The sequence below is a fragment of the Crocuta crocuta genome, unplaced genomic scaffold, assembly GCF_008692635.1.
Source record: "Crocuta crocuta isolate KB4526 unplaced genomic scaffold, BGI_CrCroc_1.0 scaffold67, whole genome shotgun sequence".
Taxonomy (NCBI): domain Eukaryota; kingdom Metazoa; phylum Chordata; class Mammalia; order Carnivora; family Hyaenidae; genus Crocuta; species Crocuta crocuta.
The window spans coordinates 1,075,894-1,090,759 of NW_027531896.1; the positions used below are offsets into that span (position 1 = coordinate 1,075,894).

General features: G+C 43.8%; 1 protein-coding gene across 1 annotated transcript in view; it reads right to left on the bottom strand.

Moving 5' to 3' along the window:
- Positions 1-14,866, bottom strand: part of TMEM87B (transmembrane protein 87B) — a 47,086-nt gene that overhangs the window by 16,106 nt on the left and 16,114 nt on the right. The window contains exons 9-13 of the mRNA XM_077773497.1: positions 14,092-14,153; positions 13,674-13,857; positions 10,180-10,279; positions 5,477-5,570; positions 3,823-3,898 (exon numbers count right to left, since the gene is read on the bottom strand). Of these exons, the coding sequence (XP_077629623.1) occupies positions 3,823-3,898; positions 5,477-5,570; positions 10,180-10,279; positions 13,674-13,857; positions 14,092-14,153 (516 nt within the window). The remainder of the gene's footprint in view (positions 1-3,822; positions 3,899-5,476; positions 5,571-10,179; positions 10,280-13,673; positions 13,858-14,091; positions 14,154-14,866) is intronic.

Here is a 14,866-nt window from a genome sequence, read left to right on the forward strand (position 1 = left end):
AAAAAAAAACCCTCTCTACAGAAAATGCAGACTTTTCACTTCAGTCAAGGAAACTGCCAAATGGCCATCTAAAAGCCAATAAGAAATTCAGGTTCAAGCTGAAATGGATACTAAATTTTCTTTCTCTCACCATGAAACACTAACCAAGATAATTTTAATTTCTGAATTTCTTTATGACTTTTATCTCAAACATCTTTATTAAAAATATTAATCATTAAGCAAACTAGTTGCCTTTTCCTTATCTCCCCACTCCAATTTGGCTTATTATGTGTTGGAAATGGACCAAAGCCAATGCTGTCCATAAAGGTGATAAATTACCCTCATTCAAATCCAGATGGAATTGGGTCTTTAGAGTTGCCTGTCTTTGGAATTTTCTGCCAAGTTGCATTACTGTTTTTTCCAATGAACTACCTTGTGGATGGATGGTTAAGAACAAGAAATCTTTGAAATACATATCTGTAAATTACCAAGAAAAAAGATAATATAGATTTTTAAAAACGCAGTGACTGTAGCTCAATTAACTGACTGAAGAGCACACTCCTCAACTTATGAAAGGCTCCACGTGTATACAATTTTGTAGACAAGACAATTCCAAATTCAGCAAATATCTTAAGCTCACTTTCTAAATGCAGTGACAGAAACGAAGATCTGAGGCCAAAAGCCAAGTTCATCTTCACTGCAATTCTGCTGATCCTGACGGCAGATATGTCTTATACTGCCGGCCCCTTCTCCTCACATCAGGTGAACATGCTAACGAGTGATGCCGCTGCACCTGAGCCCGACAGAAAGCCCAGCCCTTGGGGAGGAGTACTTACGGCTAGAACACTGCTCACGGTCAGGACTGAGCAACACATTTCACCTTATTAATAGCTGAATGTCATTAAATGTGTTTTCATGTGGAAAACATAAAAATGACACTACAGTAAGATTTATAACATTCTCTGAAAAGATAAGAAAACTATAAATTTTTTCAACAAATGTGGATTCTAAACTAGTAGCTGTTAACAGAAGTACAGCAGATTTTTAAACAAGTTCAGTGAGAAACAACTCTTTAAATCAGGTATTATTTTGGGGCGACTGGGTGGCTCAGTCAGTTAAGCATCCGACTTTGGCTCAGGTCATGATCTCACAGTCTGTGGGTTTGGGCCCCGCATCAGGCTCTGTGCTGACAGCTCAGAGCCTGGAACCTGCTTCAGATTCTGTGTCTTCCTCTCTCTCTACCCCCTCCCTTCCACCCATCTCTCTGTCTCTCTCAAAATAAAATAAAGACTAGGGGTGCCTGGGTGGCTTAGTCAGTTGAGCGTCCGACTTTCACTTAGGTCATGATCTCGCGGTTCGTGGGTTCGAGCCCCACGTCGGGCTCTGTGCTGATTACCAGCTCAGAGCCTGGAGCCTGTTTCAGAGTCTTTGACTCCCTCTCTCTCTGACCCTCCCCTGCTCACGCTGTCTCTCTCTCTCTCTCCTAGAAATAAATAAAAACATTAAAAAAATTTAAAAAAATCAAAATAAAATAAAGACTAACAAAAAATCAGGTATTATTTCTTAACTAGACACCCCTCAGACACCAGAGGATCCATGGATATAATCTAGGTTTTTAAATGCCCCACCACAAGCAAAACTTCCATGGGGTGTGCGTTTATAACCTTGGGAAAAGAAGCATGACAGCATTCATTCATTTTCAAAGGCCTCTCTGGTCTTGGCACCCAAACGAGCCTGAGATCCATGGCTCTACAGAGTAAGGATAGTACACTCAAAGGTTTTTGTCTGTTTGTTTTTAACTTGGAAGCATACTAAAAATTCACAAACAGGGAGTTTAAGGAGCAGATAGACCGGGTTGAGAAGAAAACACCCCTAGGGACTCAGAAAAGGCCATTAGCAGCACTGCATGTGTTCACCCGCCTGCAGAAAGCGGGGAGGGATCTTTGCAGAGGAGAAACAGAGGCAAACGCAAGCCCTCTGGCCTTCCTATGAGAGACAAACATGAGAAAATGGAAAGAAATTACAAGGAAATGAAAGAACATTTAACATTAAAAGGTAAAAGACAAGTATTGAAAATAGTGGAAACCCAAAAACAAAACTTGGTAAAAACAAAATCTACAGGAAAGAGTTTCAAAGAGGGTATAACTGCAGAAGAAACATAAAAATAATGTTCTGGGATACGCACAGCCCTGCCCTCTGCTCTGCCTAGCTCACACTTTCTTTAGGTTTCCTCCTATTTCCACGAATGCGTAGTAGAGGGCTCAGCCTTGGAGTTAAAGAGAATGGGATTTCCCAGACTGGAGTCACTGACGCAGCGAGGAGGGTGGAGGATGGCTCCCCTTGCCTCTGTGAGGTTCTCCTGCTGCTGCAGTATGGCTTCTGCCCCACCAGCTTCACTGATCCTGCCCTCCTGCTGTCCCACCGTGACCTCTGGAATGGCCTAGGCCAGGTGCACCTTGGCAGTTCGTCTCTCTGGACTTACTGGCCACTGTGGACCACCCTTCCTTTCCAAAGCTCGCCCAGTCTTTACCCAGGGACAATTTCTGGGTTCTTCTACGCTGGTGTTCCATGCACGTTCCCATTCCACTAGGCACCACCCTGGTCCTCTCCTCTCACTGGTCTATGTGTTCTTGGGTCGCTTCTACAAGCTACAACCTTGTCTCACATGAAGATGGCCTCCAACCTTTACCACCAGTTCTGGTTCCTCTTACAAACCCAGGCTGGGATTTCCAGCTCTCCACTTAACACTACAGCCCCAAGTCAGCTCAAACTTCATCCATGATGGTCCTTTTCATGGCCTTGGGGTAGCAAAACTGTTCCCAGCCACCCAAATGAGATATGCAAGACTTCTCGTGTGCTCTTGCCCTTCTTTTCTCACCCATTTCTACTAAGTCTATTATCTGGGCTCTTTTTCCCATTCCCTCTGCCCTAACTCTTACCACCTTTTTTTTTGGACCACTGCACATGACTCTTTACCAGACTTCCTGTCTCAATACCCTAGATCCTCCTTTTCCAGGTCATTTTTACTTTTAAAGATTTTATTTTTACATAATCTCTACACCCAACATGGGGTTCAAACTCACAATCCCAAGAGTCTCACGTTCTTCCAACTGAGCCAGGCAGGTGTCTCTTCCAGGTCCCTTTACATGTCATTCTTGAGTTCTTTCTAACACAGATTTCATCATGGTATTTGCCTGTATGGCTTTGAGTCCTGCCTCCTCTCTCCCTGCGGAAGGAACTTTAGACTCTTGAGCACATCATTCTACCTTTCCCTTCTGGCCCCACTTCCATAATTCTCCCATACGTGTTTACCTATAGACTCTGGGACATTCTACCACTGTCCCTATATTTTCACACTTCCCACCATTTGTTCCCCCAATATTCCCAAAATGCGTTTTCCCCACTTCTCTTCCTGGTTAGCTCCTATCTGTTCTCCCAGTCTCAATGTAATGTCACCATCTCTGTGAAGTCTTTCCTGGGGTTTGCACTAGACGTGCTTTCTCTCTCCTCTGTTTGCATGGCACCTCTTTACAATGGCAATTATTATCACTTTATTGTTCCCAGTTATGTATTTGTCTTACCTACCGGAGTAATACAGGGACAATACCTTTTTCTTCTCTGTCTCCGCAATATGGGGCACATATTGAGCACTTAAATTTGTTGAATAGAAAAAGAAGGATATTCTTTGTTTGGGTAATTGTTACTTTTTCACCTTCAACTAAATTCCTGTATTGAGGTTAAAGGTAGTAATGCATAACTATAGTTCCTTCTATTATAATGGAAAAGTATTAAAAGTAATCTGATTTTAATGATACAACAAACTACTTTAGGACATAGTAAAGGATATGAACCATACAAAAATGGAGTCAATAACTGCCAAAATAATGTCACCAAAAATAACAGCTAAATGGTTAGAACCCTGAAAGATAAAAATAAGGGGAAAAAATCTGAATGTAAAAGTTTCATTTTATTATAGAAATTATTATATGATAAAGAAAAAGAATTTAGATCATCTCATCATTTTACAAAAGCCACAGAAAACTTTTATTCCTAATAATAGTGTGCCTATGCACACAGAAATTTTTGTTTGGGCAGCAATGGGTGCTGGGTTGCCATCCGCCTATTCAACGATAATGCAAAACTGTATCATGGAATGGCAAATAAAACATATCATGTCTCCAGCTCCACTCAGATCAACCATTTCAATCTCTCCCCTCTCCACACCAAACCTACAGCCTGGGCTACTAATGAAACGGACTCCTGATCTTTCCTACTATCTGCGAAGGGATACACACAAGGAACTCTGAAAGGCTAAAAATAAACCATAGATTAGATACTTTCTTTCCTCACAAACTGACAGAAAAGCATATTTAAAAGTTGTAACTAAGGGAGGGGAAGTTATAACTAAGATGTTATCTACATAAAACTTTAAAAAAAAACAATGTTTATACTATATCTATCTACATGTGGGATATTTATCTTTTCTTTCTAGCAAAGACTAGCTCCTGTAAATTATGTATATAAATGCACAGTGTTTCACTGTTATGTGAAAGTAAAAATAAATGTGCCTTTCAAAGAGTCAAAGATGAAAAGAGCAAGTGTATCTAATACAGAATGCAGATGTATTAAAGATAATAGAAAGAATAATGAGGCTGTTAACATTACTGGACAAATGTCCTGCTCTCTGGGTCAGATCAAAATATGTGAAGTAAATTTCGACGGCAACGTAAGATCATTCACTCCATGCCCAGTGATCTGATTCACACAGCTGATCCAAAAGACATTCTGGGTAAAAATTACTAGGTTCTTTGAATCAAGTAAAGTATAATAAGCTGCTTGGTCACTCAGTCGTCAACCATATTATTAAGAAAAACCGAGAGCTAGAAATCTAGGGGTCTTCCCAGATATAAATGTTCTGCCTCTTCTTAGAGAGAAAGGCACTGCCGCCCACGCTGCCTGAGTCATTTCCCCCTGGACACCACCTTCTCGCGGTTCTTCCAAGAGTGGAGTCCGGTGAATCCCCAAACACTGAATCCACAAGAGTCAGAGAACAGCTGAAACCAAATGAGACTTAAGCGTGATGAGATGTAGTATCTGCATGTGTGAAGGGTACAGTTAATTCTGTTCACTTCCACATGTTTAAACCAAGGGTGAAGGAAGAAATGAATGTGTGCAGACTGCACGATGACAAAGACAAATGTTCTTTATAAAGAACGTTTTTGAGATGGAACATTCTGGCGATATCATTCCTGGGATGACATCAATTGGTGCCTTCATAAGCGAACATATTTTCCTTCATAATCCATCTTATTTTAAAAAGTTCTTTTACTACTTTCAGGAAGCTATTTAAGAAATGAAGTATTCCATGGGGGGAGCTCAAATTGGGCTTTTTTCATAAATTTCCTGTCTTTAAAAATTCATCTCAGGAAATATAAAGTTAAATCATATTTCACAGCAACAATAAAAAGGGACAGAAGTGGAATTATATAGTTTTTACCCCAATAACTCTCATCACGCCTTCAATAGCCGCGAAGATAAAGTAAAGAATCCCCAGGCCAACCACCCGGTGCATGACTGTTCCTAAACGAGGCCTGGAATGAAGAAGAGGAAAAAGAGAAAAAGAGAAAAGGCATGGGTAAGTAAAATGCATTTGTATACAATCACTGGCCCAATTTTCCAATATGAGAGAAGTCATTATCTAATGCCTGTCCTGACTCTGCCTTTGCTTCCTCAGTTTTAAGAAACAGTGTGTTTCCTGGGAACAAGGTGGAAACAGGCTCAGGACAACTGGGTCTCCTCTAGGACCTGAAGCTGGATGGATGCCCAGGCAGCAACACGTTGAGGCCATGCAGGTACTCACTCCGCAGAGCGGAAGAGTAGACTGGTGAAGCCTAGGAGAGCCAGTGCCTACTTGTGTCACTGACAGAAACAGTAACTTAATTCTTTCATTGACATTAACTAAAAACTGTTCTGAGATACATTTTATTAAAGATAAGCCACTAGTTTTCTGACTTGGGCTCAGGAAAAAGAACAGAAGTATGAAGAGATCAAAGTTTACCCCCTTTCTTTGCTCAGTGGCCCAAACAAGAGTGCTAACACTTTTCAGTTTCCATTCTTTACATGGAAAAGAACTAAAATAGCTTTTTTTATTCCCTAAAGATATAGATAATTTGGGAAAATGCAAAGACAGTGATTTTTGCAATGAGTAATTCAGAAACAGAATTGAAACTTCATGAAATTTGCAAATCATATAGCACAAATATTTTAGCTCAAAAACCCTCTAGCCAGTCTAATTAGAAGAAAAAACAAACCTGATTTTGGAAAAACACTTTATGTTGTCACTTTAAGATAAAATCTAACTAAAAATTAAACTAATAGCCATAGCTTATATTTAAGACTCTGTATCTAATTTAGTTCATCAAAATTGTTTATTTTGACTCCTTACAGCCAGGATTCTGTGTTCTGACTACTGTACAGAGGGCAAAAACAAAGAAACAAACAACCTCTCCACCCCGCCCAACTCCCGCAAAAACCCCAAAAAGTATCTGAGAAGGAATTTCAATAAATACCCACGGAAAAAAGTTGTCCTGGCTAAAACCTTGCTAACTACACCAATCTCAAGCTCACAGGGATATGTGTGTATATTCAATGTGTGTTTGCTGAGTGCCTACTATGTGCCAGGGACTGTACTGGGGCCTTAGGAAGTAGCAGGACACCTGCAGCAAAGCTCCTCCTCCATGGAAGTCACATTCAAGTGGGGGGAAGAGACAACAAATCCTAACGTTTGCGTCAACTGGAGCTATAAACGGGATGAGGGTCAGAGCGATGGAGGGTGTGCACCACATCGGGAGTCCTGACAGTGCTAGGCTCTCTGCGAGAGGACAGTGAGCAGAGAAAAGGGAGTGAGGAAGCAAACCACGCCCGGAGTTTGGGGCAAGATGCTTACAGGCAGAAGCCTTTACTGCTCTGTGAGGAAGTGTGTGCTGTGTTTAAGAAACAGCAACAGCAGGAAAGCCTGCAGGATGGAGCAGAGTGTTCAAAAGGGAATGGCAGGTGAGGTCAGCCATCTGGAAAACCGCAAAGGGAATCTGGCTTTTACTGAGCGAGATGGGCAGGTATGTAAGGGGATCAGAGTTACGTTTAAAAAGGATCATCTTGGGGCACCTGGGCGGCTCAGGCGGTTAAGTGTTCAACTCTTGATTTTGGCTCAGGTCATGATCTCATAGTTCATGAGTTCAAGCTCCACATCGGGCTCTGAGCTGACAGTCCAGAGCCTGTTTGGGATTCTTTCTTTCTGGCCCTCCCTGGCTCGCTCTTTATCTCTCTCCAAATAAACAAAGATAAACTTTAAAAGGATCATCTTGGCCTCTATTTTGTCTGTTTTGACTGACAGGAGACCAGGGCAGATGCTGGGAAACCAGTTAGGGAGGGCACTGAAGTTATCTACGGTGAGAAGATGGTGGTGGGGCCCAGGGTGACTGGTGTGGAAGGGAGGGGGAGGTTCACTCTGGATGTGTCCTGACGTTAGAGCCAAAAACTAGATGAGTGCGCCCCAGGGCTTTGAGTCGTGTGAGTGGAGGCCTGGGGCACTTCAATGCTGGAGCTCAGGAAGACAAAGACTGCGCAGCAAGGGGGTGAGGGGGCTAGGAATGAGCAGCCAGGGCCCCTGCACAAAAGCTGAGCAAGGCCATGTGGTTTTGGCAACTGAGAGGTCAAGGTGATTGACAAGAGCAGTCTCAATGGAGGAACAGAGGCAAAACTTCACCAGGGTGTGTTCAGGAGAAAAGGAGGGAAGCTGGAGTGGCAAGTACAGAGCACCCATCTGAGAAAGGCTGCTGCTCAGGGGTGAGGGGGAATGCAGGAGAAGCAGAGGGGAGTGTCAGCTGGGATCGAGGGAGGTCTGCTCCTGACGATGACAGAAATAACAGCATGCTGATGGCACTGACCCACCAGAGGAAAACTGAGGAGCCCGGAGCAAACAGAAGCGGCCACCGGAGCAGCTTCATTGGCAGATGAGAGGTCACAGGACCCGGAGCCCAAGAGCAGGGGAAGGACTAAACCATGTGCCTTTCTTTCAAGAGGAGGAGAACGCTGTGTGTGTTCGGATATGGGGGGAATGGTACAGGTCTGGGGGCAGGAAGGCATTAGAATTCCTTTCTGGTGGCTTCTATTTTCTCAGTGAGAAAAGAACCAGGATCAACTACGACAGATGTGAGCAGGGAATCCAAGGCTGGAGGGGAGAGAATGGGTATAAGGTCTTCTGCAGAGTGGGAAAGGGGCCAGAGATGGGCAAGGGGATCCAGAAGAACTACCAGGGACACTAAGGGCGCACTTAAAGGTCTGGGTCATGAAGTGACACGGGCCTGCAATCTGGTCGGGTGTTCGCAGGCAGATTCTGCCGCTGCAGTAGACGCCCGAAGCACATGGAAAGCTGGCTTTGTGAAGGGAGGCGGGCTAAGAGAAAGGCGGAGGGCTTCAGGTGCCCGTGGGTAGCCGTTCAGCACCCTGAAGGATCCATGGAAGATGGCAGGATCAAAAGGCCAGAGGCCATACCAGCGTCAAAGAATGAAGCCGATGTATTAGGAAAAGTAAACAGGAAACAGAGAAGGTGACAGTGGAAAAGTGGATTGCTTAAATTTGCAATTATAAAGAGGATACAGTTAAACATAACAATAAAGTCTAGAAAATGGCAGAGGGAATCAGTAACTGAGGTGAGGGGACAGATAAGACCAATGGAGGTGAGCAGGTTACTTATAGGATCACCCACAAAGAAATGGAAATCATAGGGAATTCTGACACACAACGTGTTGAGAAAGTTGGGGAGCAAGTACTCCATGAATTAAGGGATGAGGGGATAAATCTGAAACTTAAAAGGTGACTGTAGTAAGAAGATATAGCAGGTGATCCCGGCTGCAAGTTTGAGCTTCTGGGAATTAGAGAGGTTTTTTTAAAAAGGCAATAAGAATAAAGAGGACAAGCTGTTCCACGTTCATTCGCAGTGACTCACAGGCATGGGAGAGAAAAGATCAGCCTGAGGGGGTCTGGAAGAGGTAGGGCCTCAATGGACAGCCAGGTTTCGGTCTGAAATCCTGCTGACCTGGTGCTTAATCCTCTCTTACAATATTTGATTGAATAAAATCGTAAAAGCAGAACTATGGGTCTAGGAAATAGAAAATGGTTTAAATTTTAGGAATCATTTAAAATTTTCCATTATTCTTAAAGTTGATTACTTCTTCATCTGACTATAAAAAGTCACTGGACTTCAGGCTAAAATGAGCAAATCAGAGAACTCGAGATGCTGGCGAGGATGTGGAGAAACGGGCACCCTCCTACACTGTTGGTGGGAATGTAAACTGGTACAGCCCCTCTGGAAAACAGTGTGGAGGTTCCTCAGGAAACTAACAATAGAACTCCCCTATGACCCAGCAATAGCACTGCTAGGAATTTACCCAAGGGATACAGAAATGCTGATGCATAGGAGCACATGTACCCCAATGTTCATAGCAGCACTCTCCACAATAGCTAAAACATGGAAAGAGCCTAAGTGTCCATCAACAGATGAATGGATCAAGAAGATGTGGTTTATCTATACCATGGAATACTACATGGCAATGAGAAACAATGAAATCTGGCCATGTGTAGCAACATGGATGGACCTTGAGGGTGTTATGCTGAGCGAAATAAGTCAGGCACAGAAGGACAAATATCATATGTTTGCACGTATAGGAGGATTAGGAGGAACTTGACGGAGGAACAAGGGGGAGAAGAAGGGCGGAAATGGTGGGGGAAAGGGAGAGAGGCAAACCATGAGAGACTCTTGAATGCTGACAAAAACTGAGGACTGATGGATGTGGGGGGGAGGGGGGATGGGCATGGAGGAGGGCACTTTGGGGATGAGCACTGAGTGTTATGTGGAAACTAATTTGACAATAAACTATTTGTAAAAAAATAAATAAATAAATAAATAAATAAAACATTAAAAAAAAAAAAGTCACTGGACTTCAAATTCAAGATCTTTGTTCGAGGACAGGGTCAAGTGGCCAGTACACGGAGGTACTGTGAAAACACGTTCTCGCTGGTATTTCCCTACAGGGTTCGTATTACAGTACTAAGAAGTGTCCAGTTTCACAGAGCTCATAATGTGGTGGAAGAGGTCACAAGGCCGGAAGCTCAGTATCTTTCCAATATGCCAATACTTACTTCACAATGCCGTAGCCCAAGCTCACAATGATCACAAGAAGGCGAGCCAATGTCCTCTTAACCGCAGATAACAGCTCCGCAAATATCAATAAACCTTGGGCTGAGGGGAAGAAAGAAAACCATTTATTCTGTGTACATCTAGAGACAGGCCTGCCACCGAGATTCTAAAGATGTACTGTGTATTAACTACATTCTGACCCCAGACGCATTAGCCTTATTTGCTTTAAAGGTCATCTAATCCAAATGTTTGAAAACCTCAGTGGAGGGCAATTCATTACCTCCTGAAGAATTCACTCCATATTTGCTCTGCTCTTTTGGGCACAGCTTTCCTCTATCAGGCTAAAATCTCCCCTCACTTCACTCTGTTCTTGTTCTTCCCCTTGAGGCTATAAAGAACTTTCTGTCCTGTAAATACATGAAAACCATAAGGTCCTCTGCAGTTTTCTTTTCTCCAGGATGCCTTCATCATTTATGTATTTATGCTCCTACTGTGTGGCTACAGGTTTGGACTAAAGCAAGTTAAAAGTACAAGGGCGGAGGGGCGTCTGGGTGGCTTAGTCGGTTAAGCGTCCGACTTTCGCTTAGGTCATGATCTCGCGGTTCGTGGGTTCGAGCCCCGCGTCGGGCTCTGCTGACTGCCAGCTCAGAGCCTGGAGCCTGTTTCAGTCTGTGACTCCCTCTCTCTCTGACCCTCCCCTGCTCACGCTGTCTCTCTCTCTCTCTCTCTCCTAGAAATAAATAAAACATTAAAAAAAAAAAAGTACAAGGGCGGAAAAGGTGAGTTCCTTCTCTGCCCTACAGAGATGAGAAGGCTGCAAGGCACTCAGAAGACGTTTGGCAGATGACCAGCTACTAGGTCTGCAGTTCAGGACAGACATCTGGCCAGGAGGTTGAGCATTAGGAAGAAAAACAATGGATGAACTCTCTAAGAGTGGATGCAGAATGTGAAGAGGTTTAGGATGATCGATGTTTAAGGGTGGCGTGCTTTCAAATTCCTTCAGGAGCCGCTCAGTCTGGATTATTTCCCTCTTGGAGTAAAGTGAATACAACCTTCCTGGCAGGTGGACCTTCTCAGTGTCTTGACTGCTAAACCTCCTGCTGTAACCCAAGGTAGAGGGAGCTGGTGGGAGGCATAACTGTCTATAACTATCTGTGTTGAGCTTCATCAGCTTCAACCTTTAAATCCTTTAGAAACGTTTCCCATTTGTATTTTTGCAATTTGTACCTCAACCCCAAGTTCAAGGTCATACCTATTAAGTTTTCCCTTTCCATTTGGGACATCAAATCTCTCTGCACCCCTTCAAGTACCTTCATGTGAGAAGGGCCCACCTAAAATTATTCTCTATACCTCCTGTATTAACTCTGCCAGCCTGACACCATCCACAGAATTATAGCGAATGTTCTCTACATATGTACAGGTCTGCAATAAATGTTAGGTGAGTAACAAGGATAAACCAGCCACAAGGTCTAAAACCTGTGAGACAGGTGTCTCACCTCCTTCTAAGCCAGTGGTTCTCAATCCTAGATGCCCACTAAAATCACATGGGAAGCCTCTCAACAGAACCAATTCTTAGGCCCTACTCCAACCAGAATCTCTGGCACTGGTATTGCTTTAAACTTCTTCAAGTGACGCTTAGGTGCAGCAGGGATGAGAACCATGGCTGCTGTGCTGTCCAACAGAGGTTTCCAGGATGATGGCAATGTTCTACATCCACGCTGTCCAACTCAGTAATCAAAAGTCACACATGGCTACTGAGCATTTGAAATGCAGCTAATGCAACGGAGAAAGTGAACTGCTAATTTTACTTAAACAGCCAGATGTGGCTTATGGCCGCCACACTGGACAAACCAGCTCTATAGTGACAAGACTCATCGGTGCTCATGTGCACAGGCTCCTTAGATACAGCTTCACAGCCAGATTCCGGCGCACATTTCTCCATCTTGTCCACAAGAAGTCACAGTTGTCAAATACCTTTAAGAAGTCCAGATAGTGACACTAAGTTTAGAAGCATGAAAGAAGTCAATCTGACATGACCTGTTCTTAAGGTGCCCATGTTGGGCCCTAACAATCACTGTCTCCTGTCCCTGCAGGATCAGTGCTAAGCAAGACAGCCTGGGTTACAGAATTCCCACTTGGGAAAATCAGAAATAGCAACAGCCATGCCGTCTAGCACCGGTCCCTTTCACAGGACTCCTCACAAACGCTCACGGCAGCCTGGGGTTTCTCTCCTAAGCCCTGATCGTATCATCTCAGACAGAGGGCTTGAAGTCCCTGAGGACAGCACGTGGTCTCTCATCTCTCCTTGTCTCTCAGGCTCCTGCTGCTCTTCACTGACATTCAGGCCACCCTCACCACTTCCTAGACAAGACGGGACCACCACTCAGAGCAAAGGAGTCGAACTGCCTTACTTCGCATTCAAGAATGCTTTACTCCCCAGCCAGGAGCAGCAGCCTCACCCCTCCTTCATTATTTGGTTTAGAGCGCGTGCGCACACACACACACATGTGCACACAATGCACACACGCACACAAAGACACACAAATACCACTAAAACCTCTTACACTACCTCTAATGTGCCCTCCTGGATGTCTGTACTTTCTTCTTTTGTACCTATCCTTTCATTTTGGGAATTGCAACCATTCCCCAACACAGAAAAAGCAGTATAGTGAACTCCCATGTACCCAATACTCAGCTTCAATAATTATCAACAGTCTGGCAAATCTGCTTCATCTACATTCCAACTCACTCATAAATATAAAAATAAATAGCAGACACAATCACACCCAATGAAGATCCATACAAAGATCATGTTAACTGATCACTCAGAACTGATCACTCCAGAGTGCTTCATCCCTTTGGAGCTACCTACCTTTACAAAGGTTGGGTGATGGGATTGTACCTTTACCTCTCTGGTCTTTCTGCCTTCCACCTTCTAGCAACCTGGGGCACACATCTGAGGATGCCCACCTTCCTGCCGTCCCGGATTCTCACACTTCCCTGTGTGAACTGTGAGGGGCCTCCAGTGGTCACCTGGAGTTCTCTGTGAGTGAAGAGGCAAAGAGGATGCAAGGAGGCTGCAGGCACCGTGCATCCCGTAACTACTGATTTTACTCCCTGGGGTCAAATTTTCCTTCTTTTCTTTTGTGGAGGAGAAATGAGAAGAAAGAGTATGAGGCAAAGACAGAGAAATATGTTAAAAGGTTTGGTAGCACCTAAAGTGCCCCCGTCTGGAACTTCTGTTGATTTAGTCCAATCACTGAAATGGGAATCTTCTTTTCCCCAGGAGGAAAGTGAGGCAAAGAAGGGAAACAGAAAATGAGGACGACACAGACACCAGCCTAGATCAGAGTCCTACTCTCACGTTCTCATCCCTCCTCATCTACAATCCAGCTGCTCCCAAACCACTGTGCAAAGGAGGCCTCCCGCAGCTCTACTCACAAATGCAAGGGGCTTCTTGGATCATACTGTACGTACGGAGAGAGTCACAGCTTACTTGATAGCCCAGTGCTGCTGATGTTTTGATATTCAGTATAAAAAACTGCTTTTTCAAGCATTCCCAGGAAAATAACAGCTGCAATCCAGAACTGAATTCGTAATATATCTTTCCAATAACAGGCAGACCACATGAGCCACAGTACGCCATATAAAATATAAACGACACACATCACCATGTAAAACTGTAGGAAGAAGAGCAGTTTTAGTCAGTTAAGGCTTATGATCACTTGAAAAATGGACATTTCTTCATTCAAGTATCCAGTCTTATTTTCCTGTCCCTCTAGCCAGAAACAGAAGGTATGCCACAGCATTACTACTAAGGGATACCACCATTGAGCTCTTTAAGTTGTTAAATTTTCCAATTAGGATATAAAATTCATTTTTAAAAAAGGAAACAAATTCTGAGAAATACTCACAATCATCAGAGGCCAGTCTGATGCAGAAATATATCCATGAGGCCCAATCATAGAAAGAGAAACTGGTGAAGATGGGGATAAAGACATCAAAGAATTAAATTACCAATTAGTCTTTTCTTATATTTTGAAATGTAAGCTCGTTTCCCAGAAGGCTCCAAGAACACACACCAAGCTAACAAATGCTGAATTTTTACCTCAGACACACAATGTGTTGGCTATTTACTAGTCATTAACATGTAATCTTATCAAGACACTTTACTTGCATACAAGCTGCTGTAAAACCTGGGCCAAATCTGATCTTATGCACACAGCAAAGCAGTGCCGGCCTTAGAGTGGCCCCATGCTGAGTCACTGACCTCACTGAGGACTTTGTCTTCCTTAGTGTAACTTGGGATAAATTACTGAATTCAAGCATCTCGTTTGGGTTGCTGTCCAAGGTAACAATAAACAGAGCACCAAATACAGTATAAGACTTACAGGGCTCAGTAATTGCTTGTTACTAACTAGCAGGGCCTTAAAACTGCCTGCTGGTATCAGGGGAAAAGACACAATACCTGGGAAGGTGGGGGTGTGGGGGGACACACAAATCTAGGTAACAGCTCTCTTATCTGGCCCATTATGTCACCTCTGGGAGGAAGCCCTACTTCCCACTCTTCCAGAGCAGGCAGCTCCCCCAGCTTCCTCTGCAGTATGCCAGTTCTGTGCCTTCTCTGAAGCAGTGCCTGTGTCCCCTGAGTACTTTCTGCCTCCCGGCTGGACTGGGCAACTCTCAAAG